This window comes from Azolla caroliniana, unplaced genomic scaffold (assembly GCF_043228905.1).
Source record: "Azolla caroliniana isolate FFs.n. ecotype wild unplaced genomic scaffold, voAzoCaro1.0.p SCAF_908, whole genome shotgun sequence".
Taxonomy (NCBI): Eukaryota; Viridiplantae; Streptophyta; class Polypodiopsida; order Salviniales; family Salviniaceae; genus Azolla; species Azolla caroliniana.
Genome location: NW_028231343.1, coordinates 1 through 13,992, shown reverse-complemented (window position 1 = coordinate 13,992; position 13,992 = coordinate 1). Strand labels below are relative to the sequence as shown.

The following is a 13,992-nucleotide window of genomic DNA, read 5'->3' as shown; positions in this document are numbered from 1 at the left end:
AACGCGTTTTGGGTATGGGAGACCTTGGTGTGCAGGTTAACCTCGACAAATGCAGATTGTTTGCTCAAAAATATGTCTATGAGTCTGGATTGTCATTTTTAAAAATATAATGTGGAAATTCAGGGCATGGGAATACCTGTTGGAAAAATAACCTTGTATACAGCTTGTGGTGGCATTCACCCTAAGGAGGTGCTTGATGGAATTTCTAATTCTTTTTATGATAAACTCTAATAATTGTGCTGGTTAAGAACTTGATGTGTCCAAATTTTATCTTCATTTAGTGTTTACCAGTCATGATTGATGTTGGGACAAACAATAAGGCATTGCTTAAAGATCCGTTTTACCCTGGCATTCGTCGATTACGTGTTGAAGAGGAGGTAAATCGTCCTCTCCCTTTTCTCTCTTTCTATGAGCAACATGCCTTATTTTCACATAGAGTTTTTATGAAAGAGTAGTACCCTCCCTTCTTAGGAAGGAGTCAAATACAAGATGAAAAGTTTATTCGATGTCATAGGTCAAAATTGGCCTTCTTATGAACAATAAAAAAATCTAATCTAATCTAATCTAATCTACATGAGTCTATCCATGAGTAAGAGGCTATTACACCTCTTTTGAGAAAAACCATTGTGTGAATCGTCTTATAGAATTGGAGGCCTATCACCTAAATGCAGATGGTAAATAAGTATTTGTGAAAATAATATTGATTTGGACATCTTAATCTTTGCGCAACATAGATATATTCAAAGGAGGCAATCATTGACGATATATAAAATGCATATATTGGGATGAGATGTGAATTATAGAAGCCAAGATGCTCTTCTTACATATTTTTATAGAACGATCTTTATAAAATGTAATAAGATTATATAGTAGATCTCACCATTACAGATATTATTGTCAGATGCTTATCGCAAACATAAACTTATAGGTGTCAAAAAAATTTAACATTAGACACAGGTTATAATGTCAATATTGCCAGGTTAAAATAGATCTAGTTCCCTTTTCTCTGTACTATGGTAGAAAATAAACAAAATGTGTTCTTGAATTGACAGTTAATAACATCATAGAGGATGTCCATTGTTTGTGTTTTTCTTCAGCAGGAGTAAAATATATATATTATTCTAGAAATCAACCACAATTTCTGGTAACAGTCTAAACAGATTTAGAACCTAAACTTGAGAGAATCATGATTCAGATAGAAAGTAGTAATGAAAAGTTTAAAGCTTGACAAAAAGGACCTTCTATGGGTAACTATCGTTAACAATTATGGATATGAGATTTTTTGTTCTCTAAACTTAATTTGCTTACAAAGGGGATCGAGGCCAAATCTTGCTAAGGTAAATTTTGCCTTCTTACTTCCCCAAAGTGCTGATTCAGAAGAGATAAGTATAGGACATTAAAAGGAAGAGATTGGTCCTGCATTGTGTATTAAAGATGAATACACACCTTATTACTTAAATAAGCTTTTTTGTCATTTTATTTAAAGAAGTTTGGTTACCTTTCTACTTTAAAAGTGAGCATGCATGCCTATTTGCAAGTAAACAAACTATCTGTCTGATGTTTAATGTAATCCTACGTGCCAGTTGTACAATGAACTTATTGATGAGTTCATGGATGCAGTCAAGTCAAGATATGGCGACAAAGTTCTTATTCAGGTGGTTAATTGATCATTAGTTCAAAAATTGGTTTAAGTGTGTTTCCTTTGGACACCAGAATTGGTTAATCTCATTGTGACTTTTTGAATGCATGTTGTTCTGAATGATTAGTTTGAAGATTTTGCCAATAAGAATGCGTTTCGCTTACTTCTTCAATATCGTGGTACTCATCTTGTATTCAATGGTGATATCCAGGTCAGCAGTTCATTATTTCTTTTTTTTGACAAACTGTTTTGAAAAGCTGTCTTTCGCTATAAATGTAAAATAAGTGACAAACATTTGGGAAATGAAAATAATGGGATCTTCTTTCTCTAGGCAGTTGGAGCAGTTGCTTTGGCAGGGATAATTGCATCATTGCCCTTGACTGGGGGCAGGATTTCTGATCATGTTTTTCTCTTCAGGGGAGCTGGTGAGGTAACATAAAATATTACTACGTCATACTCATGCATAGTAATTGATTTTTTGTGTCAGGATCTTAATAGTTCTTAACTATGGATTTCGGGTGACAACAACGAGAAACACAAGCATAAGCTTTTAGAATCTAACTGCTGCAGGATGGTTATTCTACCCAGTTCATGACTAGTTTGAGGGTGGCTAAAGTTGTTTTATGTGGGTTGATGAAGCGTATCTGCCACCTGTTGGAAGCTTATTCCATGCTCTAAACTTTAGATAGTGACCATTAACTTATCCCCTTGCATCCCATCATCTATCTGCCATCTATACTAGTGCACATACATATGATTCACTGGCACATCATACACCTTGTGATGTCTCTGCCTGCAGGAATTCTGACCAACTCAAGGCCCCAATGTCTTGGTTCATAACTGTTTTCTCTCACAATCTTTCTTCCTCGAAAACCTGTTGGCGTACATGTTAAGAGTAAAACCTATATACCTCTCCCCTTTTTAAGTACTTGCTGCTGCTCATCCTTTTTTTGCTGAATGATGCTTATGTTTTCCCAAGTGGATCCCTCTTTGGGAAGTGCTTTTACTATAGGATATATCAAGCACTAGCATGGTTATACGACACACATAGAATCCTTGATAATGCAACAAGACATGTGAGACCTAATGCGGCTACACTCTTGTACCTATTAAAGCACGCGGAACCATACAAGCTATGGAGAAGTGTTGTGGAGAAGTGGTTCCTCCTGATGGGAGGAGAGCCCATCCGGCCAGGTGCCGGCTGTATGCCGGTTAGTTCGGTTGTGAGCCGGACAAATATGAGGGCCAGCTAAACTAGGAGCCGATTCGGCCGATCCGACCAGGGGCAAGCTGGCTGAAGCAAATGTATGGCTATATTTGTAAATACCTATATGTATGTATGTATATAGAGCTAGGGCAACAGAGACATAGAGAGATTATTATTAGAGTTGTAGAGGAGTGTGTTGTGTGTGTTATTCTACTTCCTGCTCTCTCTCTCTCTCTCCCCCTCTCTCTGTGTCGGGAAGGGATCGTAAATCTGTGAGGAAACTATGCAGAAATACACAACTCAGAACAGAGAACAATAAAATAGACAGACTATGCACAATACACAGTGTTTTACGTGGAAACCCTTAAATAGGGAAAAACCATGGGAGAACAGATCTTCACTATAATAGTGGATATACAAGAGAAGGATAAAACAGATTACAACACTTTCATACAGAGTGTACCAACCACACATGGCTCTTGGCATCTACTGTTACACACACAGCTATGGCACCACTCACGCTCTTGCACGTCTCACTCTTCTTCTCTCACACACTACAAAAACTCTATTCAGCATCTACTATTCTACAGTTCTACGGTTCTACACTCCTAAAGTTTTTGCCCTAGAGGTATTTATACCTCAGCACAGTATGGGCTATTTACAAATATGTCTGTTATTATTATAAACCTAATAATAACAGTAACAATCACTAATCAGCCGATTGATCGATTAGTCGTTTTGACTAGCCGACTCTCCATGTCGACTCTCCTTGTCTTCGACTGTCGGCTCTTAGCCTGACCAGTCGGCTACTCCTTGTATTCAATTGTCAGCACTTACTCAGCCGAACAGTCGGCTCCTCCTACAGGAGGGACATATTCCTAACACTCTGTATATCCGTCCATTGAAACGAAGATTAGACCAAGGTTGTGGCCTTGGGTCTTGTACACACTCACATATGGTGAATCTGTTTGGGATTTGTGGGCTCCCGTGGTTTTCCCTTTTAGGGTTTGTCTTTGTTATTGTCATCTTTTGTTTTGTTGCGGTTTCATTTTTGTTGCTTGTTAGCCGGTTGTGGCCGGCTCCATATTCACAACAAATTGGTATAAGAGCGAAGGTTGATAACCTCTGAAGTTCTGGAATATGGACGATCCTTTGGTGGGATGTTCAAGTTGACCGGCCCAAACTATTCAGTTTGGAAGTAGAAGATGAGAGACATGTTAGTTTGCAAGGATCTATGGTTGCATGTACAATATGGCAAGTCTAAACTAGACAAGTAGATGCACTGACTTGGGAAGCTTTTCACATTCTAGACTCGAACCTTTGACATGTAACACACCCAATACATAGTGTTGTGTTAGGTAAACCATATGGAAACTCTTGAGTTATATGTGAACTTGTATATGGTTTAGTATTATATAGTCTTGCATATAGTACATTCCAGAATATTTTAGAAATATCCTACAGTATATTCTAGATGGTTATACTCTAGAGATATTCAATCTCAGAACTTGTATATATATGTGTGTTCACCTAGATTACAATCAAGGGATTCAACACCAGAGATTCACAAGAGAAATACGTGACAAAGGTGCTCCAAAGATTCAACGTGCAGAATGCCAAGCCGGTCAGCTCAACGTTGCCGACAAATAGCAAACTGAGAGCCAGTCAATGTCCTAAGACAGAAAGAAAAAGTTGAGATGAGGAAGGTTCCATATACGTCAGCTATCGGAAGCTTGATGTATGCAATGGTATGTACCAGGCCGGACATTTCGTATGTTGTCGAAACAATTTGCCGTTACATGAGCAATCCCGGAAAGGAGCATTGGGCTGTAGTGTAGTCAGTGCTCAGATACCTGAAAGGCACGTCGGGTGTATGCCTTAGATACGGCTCCGGTAAACCTGTACTCGAAGGGTTTACTGACTCTGACATGTCGGCTGATGTTGATACCAACTGATCTACAGTGGGGTATGTGATGACTTATGCAAGGGGAGCTGTGTCCTAGCGATCAAGGTTGTAGAAGGCTGTAGCTCTGTCAACAACAAAAGCTGAGTACATGGCTGCCGTAGAAGCCGGCAAGGAAGTAATATGGATGAGAGATTTTATGAGTGAGTTAGGAATGAAGCAAAATCAGTTCCTACTACATTGTGACAATCAAAGTGCCATCCACCTTGTAAAGAAGGCTGCCGATCATTCTCAGACAAAACATATCCAGAGGAGATATCATTCGCTACGAGAGAGAGTGGAAGAAAAGGAATTTTCCCTTGAAAAGATCCATACGGATGATAATGTATCAAACATGCTGATGAAGGCATTGACTGTGGACAAGCTGAAAGCATGCCGGTTGAAGGTTGCTTTGGTCAACTTTCCCATATAGGAGTGAAGGGGGAGTTTGTTGTGGAGAAGAGGTCCCTCCTGATGGGAAGAGAGCCTATCCGGCCAAGAACCGGCTGTATGCTGGCTAGTCCAGCTGTGAGCTGCCGATTTGGCCGATCTGACGAGGGGCAAGCTGGCTGAAGCCGATGCATGGCTATATTTATAAATACCTATATATATATATATATATAGAGCTAGGGTAACAGAGATATGGAGAGATTATTATTAGAGTTGTATGATCAGAGAGTTGTAGAGGAGTGTGTGTGTGTGTTATTCTACTTCCTGCTCTCTCTCTCTCTCTCTCTTTGTATATCCGTCGATTGAAATGAAGATCAAACCAAGGTTGTGGCCTTGGGTCTTGTACACACTCACATATAGTGAATCTGTTTGGGGTCTGTGGGCTCCTGTTTTTTTCCTTTTTAGGGTTTCCATGTTAAAACTGTGTCTCTGTTATTGTCATCTTCTGTTTTGTTGCGTTTCCATTTCTGCTTGTTAGCCGGTTGTGGCTGGCTCCATAGTCACAACAAGAAGGATCTTGATATCCATGATTCATTGGGAATGGTATTCAATTTTTGGAAGATGTTGCCAATTTGGTGGGGTGGATGTCTCGACATGATTGGCTCACGGGGAGAAAATTGGTGAATACATAAGATTTTGTTAGATTAAGAAAGGTTAAGAATAATTTTGATAAATTAAGATCAAAATCAAGGGGGATGCTGATATCTTGATGTAAGTTTCCCAATGATATAAATTCGGAACTAGTTTTGTTTTCAATCAATTTGTGTACTCGGGTCTTTATATGTGGTTTTTGGGTACTTGCATGTTCTTTTCCTTCTTGATCCATCCCCACTCTCAGATAGATGCCTTGTGCATGTCCATCCACACGACATGTTCAAATGTTCTCACCACAATAGCGAATTGTTGGCCTTAAGGTCAACCCCTTTGTTGCTACCTCCCAGGCTAGGGGAATAGCTCACATTGCCTTTTTTACTGGGAGATGAGTCCGATGTTCACCTAGATTCATGCTATGCTTTATTTCAAATAGAGACGTGCAATTGTAGGGATGCTTTCAAACTAGATAAGTGACAGGAATTTGGAAATGCATGAATTCATGCCTTTTATTTCTGACCATGTCTTTGTTGATTAAATAGAAGATGTACATTGTTTCTTGGCTGCAGACCAGTACAGGAATAGCTGAATTACTGGCAACGTATATCAGCAAAGAGGTGATGAATCTTCTTTAATATAGTAAAGAATCAGGATCATTTATGGTTTTGACCATTTCCAGTGGCACAAAATAAGTTGAAGTTTTTTTTTCCAGGCAAACATATCAATCCAAGAAGCACGGGAACATATATGGTTGGTTGATTCCAAGGTATGTTAAGAGCATGAGTGAAATAGAAAATGAATTTTCGTAAATTTCAAAGATGTAACAATATGATTTCAGAATATAAAGAATCTACTAGGCATCCAGCATCATACTTTTTAAATCATATGATTAGGAAACAAAAGATTGAAATTGAGTCCCTTGGTGAGACACCAAGATTTAAATGGGGAAAAATGTATGAGAAATGGAGAAAGAGGCTTCCATCCAAGAGGAAATAAATATGTTTTTGCAGGATGAGTTTCCTCTTTTGTCATACATATACCATTCTCAATTGCGTTACTGGCATGCTATTATCTTAACATAGGAGACTACTTTATGTCTTTCTGGATGTTGTATTGTTCTTGTTATGCTGCCTAATGGTCATATTATGGCATTATGATCTCTACATTGATTTTATGTTTGTATATCATTCATCAATAGAACATTATGTCATGTATACATCTTCCTCATGATGAGAAACTATTGTTCTTATTGTCATTTTGAAGCTGACTTAGTTAATTGTAGGAAAACAATTTAACTATATAGCCTTTTCTATGCACAATTATGTACTTAGAATATGCATAACCCAAAAAGCAACTCTTTTAAGGTTTCAAGCATTGCCATCTCTAAGGTAGTAGAAATGTCTGTTTTCTACACGCATGTTGTTCAACTGAAGTATATGATGAATTCTATAGGGTCTGGTGGTCAAATCTCGTATTGATACCTTGGAAAATCATAAATTACCTTTCGCAAAAGACTGCCCGTATCAGGAAAACCTAATTAACTCTGTGAAAGTAAGTGTTACATTCATGTATATTTATTTGCTTTTTTGTGCATTACTTAAGCTGGTTAATTATTTTAGGCTGTACGCCCCACTGCTCTTCTTGGATTTTCTGGGATGGAAAATTGCTTCACCAAAGACGTATGTGAAGAGATGGCGAGCCTCAATAAGGTGTGCTAATATTATTCTCTGATTGTAAATGGCGTCACATGCTTTCCTTTTAGGAAGATCCCACAGTTCCATCATCAGATTGCCTTTATGAAGGCATCCAATAAACTAATGCAAGCAATACTGATTATCAACGAGGGCATGATTCATAGGAATGCCTCTTAAACCTGAGGTGCAGAGCAAAACATAAGGAGCAGTTGAAGATACACATGTTTTTAGAGTTCCTAAATATCTGTTTAAGGTCAGAAGTACATTGTTCTATTAGAATGTGATTGTAGGTACGTGTGCCAGTTCACACTGGCCAAGTGACCCAAATATGTCCTAGAAGCTCTTAAGAGAGCTTTTGTGTGAAGGGATTTTATAAATTTACAAATGGGGAGTTCTTGGACCTTTATATCCAACAAGCTACATGGCAAAACCAATTATTATAATATTATTGCAATGTTGTGTACAACATGAGGCTTGGCTTATGAAGGTATTAGACGAATACTAGAATGTCACCTATAAATCTGTAGTGTTTTTTTAGTAATACTCGTAGCACAACGGGGAGATTGGGTTGCAATGTGCTTAACCCCTGGGTTATATACAGTCTTCTAGTAGATCGGTGAGATTTTAAGCCCAGCTGTCCAGGTAAATATGGCTTACAAGAATGATAGAGCTGAGGACCAATGTTCCCAAACTTGGAACTAGCAATAATTACAAATTTAAAGAGTGATGAGAGATATTGCGAGAATTTATTTTCCCCACCAAATACCTCTGAGCACAGTGGATGCACCACATAGTATACCCAGCAACGTAAACCAGCCAATCCTGAATCTGTCTTGACAAAGGACGTCTAATTATTTTACCTCTCTAGACTTAATCTGACTCAGTAATCTTAGCTTGCAGCTAATTTGCCTCTCTAGGCTTAATTTCACTCCATAATCTTGGTTATGTGAATGTTTGTAATATAAATGCAGGTGAAAAAACATCTCTAATATTCTTGAATTTTCTGCAATGATATAGAGAATGTTGAACAGTGTTTTGAAGAAACCTATGTGGCATTGTAGATACATTTCCTCGTTTCCTCATAAATACAATTGTTTTATCAAATATAGTTTATAATCGGTGTTGCTGTAAGATTGCAGGACAGCAAGAGTGATGAAGTAGAAAACCAGATCACAATATAAGAGATAGATCTTTTTATTTTGACTAGATTTCCTGAGAATAGTTCACTCAGCTTTCCTCTCTGCTATCATAATTCTTGTAATTTACACAACTGAATTTGTTACTTTGTTCTAGAGACCCATCATTTTTGCTTTGTCACATCCCACTACACCAGAGTGTACAGCTGAGCAAGCATACAGTTGGACTCAGGTAATAGACATATTTCAATGCTTATTCTATTTCAGTGCTCTCTTTTAAATAACTATTGGCAATAAACACATTATATGCCATTAGGGACGTTGCATATTTGCATGTGCCAGCCACAGTGATCCAGTGAATGTTAATGGGAGATTGTTTCATGCAGGACAGGTTTGCATTCCATATTTACATGATTCTTATCCAGTAAATATAAGAAAGGAAATTTCTGAATATACCTGAGCTTTTGTATTAAATTGCTACTGAATTTTGTTATCTCTCCTCTGCTCAACTTCATAAAGAGAAAAGAAAGAAAGAAAGATGTATTAATGTCTTTTAAGAGGCCAAAATAATTGCGTCTTTATGGGGTTTGACCAGAGGCATTTGGGGTAATAAATAAAAATACTGAACTGTATTTTGGAGTTTTACCTTTAATATCATATATGATGTATATTGTTTGTTGTGAACCAGGGTAATAGTGCTTTCATATTTCCTGGAATTGGTTTAGGATGTGCTCTTTCTGGTGCAACACGAGTACGAGATGAAATGTTTTTAGCAGCAGGTGAAAATCATGTTTATGTGAAAAATCATGGTATTATGTTTAAAACCAGAATTTACATGGAATTTTCTAAACAGTTTTGCATCACTTCAATGTAATAATCAAGAACCATGTGCTGATGCAGCTGATGCTCTTGCATCACAAGTTACAGATGAAGATAGAGAAGTGGGACTTGTGTACCCTCCACTCAACAGAATTCGGAAGACTTCATTGCATGTTGGCAAGGCAGTTGCCAACATGGCCTATAAACTTGGTATGTTTATTTGGGGTGGGAAAGGTGTTGCTCATAATTCGTCCTATGGTTTATTCACATTGCGGTTTGTTCATAATCATTATAACATATGAGACCATATACACAAACCATCATTTATGACATGAATTAGTCACAAGAGTGGAAACACAAATCAACAGGTACATGAAGAAAATCTTGATCATTCAGTAATCATACCACCAGGGTATGTGATGCAAAAAAACAATGTAGATAGCTTAAAGTGGATTTATAACATGTTGATTTAAAAGTTCTATATAGAGTATACTTCTGTTTAGTGTATTCTACATTAAAATTTTTGAATGTCTTTGGTTATCCTTTCAACTAGACAGTATAGATTTTCAATGAAGTATATGTACTTTTAATTGAATGATTAATTTGGTCATTATTGGTTCATTAGAAATCAATAAACTATGTGGTTGAAACAGGAATTGCAACAAATTTACCGAAACCAGATGATTTACTGGAAGCAGCTAAATCCCGAATGTGGGACCCATCATACCGATGCTATAGTTGATCTTTAGAATGATGATCAACTTCTGTTTATGAGCAGGTACGAGACAGAATAATGGAAATCCTCATTTAACGTGTCATAATGATTTATTTTTACATAATTCGACTTGTTTACACACTGATATGATACTATCAAAATTAATTAAAGTAACGTATTCTCTCCTAAGTTTATTGCAAATTTTGTATACTACAGACCTGTCATAAAATTCACATTAACCAGAATAATGGAAATCCTCATTTAACGTGTCATAATGATTTATTTTTACATAATTCGACTTGTTTACACACTGATATGATACTATCAAAATTAATTAAAGTAACGTATTCTCTCCTAAGTTTATTGCAAATTTTGTATACTACAGACCTGTCATAAAATTCACATTAACCATAGTTTACATGCTCAGATTATATTTATGGGTTTCTTTAGTGTGTCTAAGCAAGCAGGCCTTGAAGAAAATCAGCATGGAGTCTAGTTAAGTTCCTTGGAGTCTTAAGACATCAAACATTTTGCTCATATTCAGTTTACGTTTTATATCATAAGAAAGAGAATATGCCATTTACATTTTTGCAGGAAAATAACATGGCATTTATTTGCTCAGCTTTGGCTACTATACCACTTGCCAGAGTGCATGAAGTTCGTGCTTCTATGTTTAGTGGGAATTTCTTGAGAATAAAATGAACAAAACTTTTCATAGATTACTTGAAAAGAGATGTTGATTGTAATATCTTTGAGTAGTCTTAGAAGCAAGAAAACATGTTGAGTTAGTAAGCACATGATCACAAGTCCGTATATCTAATTTATATCAACATAATATATATATTGAGCACATCCTCAAAAAACTTCCATATGTTTATTCTGTAGTCTATATAAAGAAACACACCAAGGATCTATGTATGATTGAAACTTGTACTTTTAAATAATGAGCTTCCTCTTTTTTCTGTGCATTGAATTTGAACACAACTTGCTTTGAAGGTTTGACATCAATGCCAGATCATTCTTGTGCACGCAATGATTGAATCAGTTAATGTTTTATATTGATGTTTAGCTGTTCCCATATTCGTAGAACTGAATCGGTTGGATAAAATGGTGTCAAAGATGACTTTCGAATGAAGAAACGAAGTTACATAAAAAATAAACATAGAATGGAACCCATGATCTAGGTGTTTTGCCTCAACAACTTTTATTTGCAGACCGTTGTTGGTTTACTGTCTGGTTTGTTGAGGAATAGTTGGAGGTTGAGACGTGTTGTGTATATATAGCATAACAGTTCTTAGTTTGCTTTACATATGAGACCATTTCTTAAAATAGTATGTTCTTAAAGTCGTATGCCATTAAGGTGATTAGATTCCGGCATGAACTGAGTGAATTGGTTTGTGCGACAGTAGCTTGAAGTTATAGAATTTCAGGATGAGTCCACGGACCACAAGGATGGCTTTCATCTCGAAATCATCACTGTGTTAGCTGGCTTTTCCAGTTAATTGGGGTAAATCAGCCAAGTAGGAAATTGCGACCTATAAATATAAAGAAGGGGCTCAAACTAGTTTTTTGTTGAACTAGGCCTTTAGTTTATCTCATAGAGCAAAAAGGAAATACAGTTGATGATGTACAAAGAGTTGAAAGGAACGGATAAACATTGATTTTGGTACAAGTGGATATATTGGGTGGAAGCATCGTATCATCCCAACACCAAGATCTATAAAAGCATGAATGATAGTTAACTAGTGCTGTGGATAGTGCCCAAAATTAAGAACATAGACCCAGAAAGCTTGGGTGTGTAAGATGGTTTACATAGAGATTAATGTAGTCATTGTTGATTAATGTTTTGAACTCCTTTTAAATAACCATTTAGTGCCCACTAGTCTCTCCTTATTTAAACCAATGTTTTTTGGTCAGACAATTGAAATACTTTACGATATTTTTGACTATAGTTTCTTTTCTTCTTACTTTTTCATTGTTGTTTACATTTGCATCACAACCAATACTTCCAATGTCTTTAGTTGAGGTGTCTAATATATCCTTTCTAATTTCTTGATGTCCCTTTAGGATTTTATGATGGCTAGTGATAAACAAGCATGGTCACTTTCCATTGATAAACCGTACCTAGCTAGTTAAAAGAAGAATGAGATAAAAAGGGGGGAAATAATGAGTATTACTTGCATGATTAAGCGATGACCACATGGAGGAGCACAGAACAATTATACACTAAAGATGGGAAGGCACAGCCGTTATCGAATGCAGAATAATTAGTGAAACCAAATTGGCGGTCTATTGAGCATGTATATGTATATATATATATATATATTCATGCATGAATTATATACCATCGAACACAAAGAAGCCATAAGCAAACAATAGCATGTGCAGAGGCATGCACAAAGGAATGATGGTGGCAATGTGTAGAGGCGATGACCGATGGCCTCAACACCATGTGCAGAGGCAGAAAGGAACGATAGCATATATGAACAAGAACAATGCCGAGAAGGAGGGGCAAAGAAGGATCATGCAGCAACAGGAACATGGGGATGCCACACTAACATTACCAATGTGATTGATATTGTGGAAATCAACCTTTCTACAAATCCATCTATATGAGAGCTTTGCCTCAATAGTAAAACTTTGGATGTCCATGTCCTAGTATAAATAGGTTCCTGCTTATCCTACCACTAAAACTAGACTTTAGAATTAGTTCATAAGGCTATGATTGGAGCATGGAAATATGTGACCATCTCATTTTACAACTATATTGACCTTCATTCAACCATCTCCATCCTCGCTTGCAATCTGGAGTGATCAAGAGCCTTCAGTCTTTAAGTTGGATGTCAAAAACACCAAACTTTTCAACCTTCAAATTTGATGTAACTAAGCTAAATGTAACAAGCTACAAGGACATAAGTAGCACACATCTGGACATCCATTGATGTGTTTTGAAACGGGAGGAGGATTGGAAGTAAAATCCTCCAGCATAAAACAAGATTTGTTTATTCTCCTCTTAAGACTGACCTCCCTATTCTATGTCCATCCATCTACACCATCAATTGTGCTGCTCTCTATTCATTTGTTCGGAATTATGATGATAAACCGATATCATTCCTCCATTAACATGAGTTATTTATGCTACAGCCTACAAACAGATTATCAAATTAATCTCGCAACACTGCAGCACAAAAATATCAGTTATCAAGTAATAACAAGAGTTGTTTAAATGAATCGCACAAATATCAGTCATCCAATATGACAGGAATTGTTTAAATGGTCAAACTAATTGCATTAAATCTTTATTATTAGTCATCCAGAATGACACGAGTTGTTTAGACGATCAAACTAATTGCATTAAATCTTTATTATCAAGAACTTGAAAACAAAACATTGATGTAATTAGAGTAAAATGTATGTATCGTTATGAGATGGTTGGGTTATTGGTTTTCTACTCCCCATTGATTAAAAGAAAAAGGCAAGTCTTTTCATCTACTAATCCAATCATGCAAATACCAGTTCCTAATCATGTTTACATATGGTCTTCTCAAAAATCAAAAGAACCTTTTTGTGGCTATTTGACATTGGAAGCAAGTGATTTTACATCATTTCAGGCATTAATAGTTTTACATCCAACAGATTCATATACAAAGGTTTATGTGTCTTCTGATGGAAGAACGCCTTTACAAGAAGAAGTTCCACAAAAGCATGGGTGAGCATCAGACCTATCAATGCTCTCACCATAACTAAAAGTTAGTTCCTCTTCATCAAGGATATCTAATCGAGCAAAAAATACAACCCT

At 36.7% G+C, this 13,992-nt stretch overlaps 1 protein-coding gene across 1 annotated transcript; it reads left to right on the top strand.

Annotated features, from left to right (window-relative positions):
- The first annotated feature begins 6 nt into the window (after positions 1-6).
- On the top strand, positions 7-11,157 carry LOC147847518 (NADP-dependent malic enzyme, chloroplastic-like). Its single transcript, XM_087339086.1, has 16 exons — positions 7-35; positions 124-189; positions 282-377; positions 1,584-1,655; positions 1,767-1,850; positions 1,971-2,069; positions 6,399-6,446; positions 6,542-6,595; positions 7,282-7,380; positions 7,449-7,538; positions 8,817-8,891; positions 8,976-9,050; positions 9,348-9,438; positions 9,560-9,688; positions 10,132-10,256; positions 10,644-11,157. The coding sequence occupies exons 1-15, from the start codon at positions 15-17 to the stop codon at positions 10,218-10,220; spliced, it is 1,188 nt and encodes a 395-aa protein (XP_087195212.1). The 5' UTR covers positions 7-14; the 3' UTR covers positions 10,221-10,256; positions 10,644-11,157.
- Positions 11,158-13,992: the final 2,835 nt, after the last annotated feature.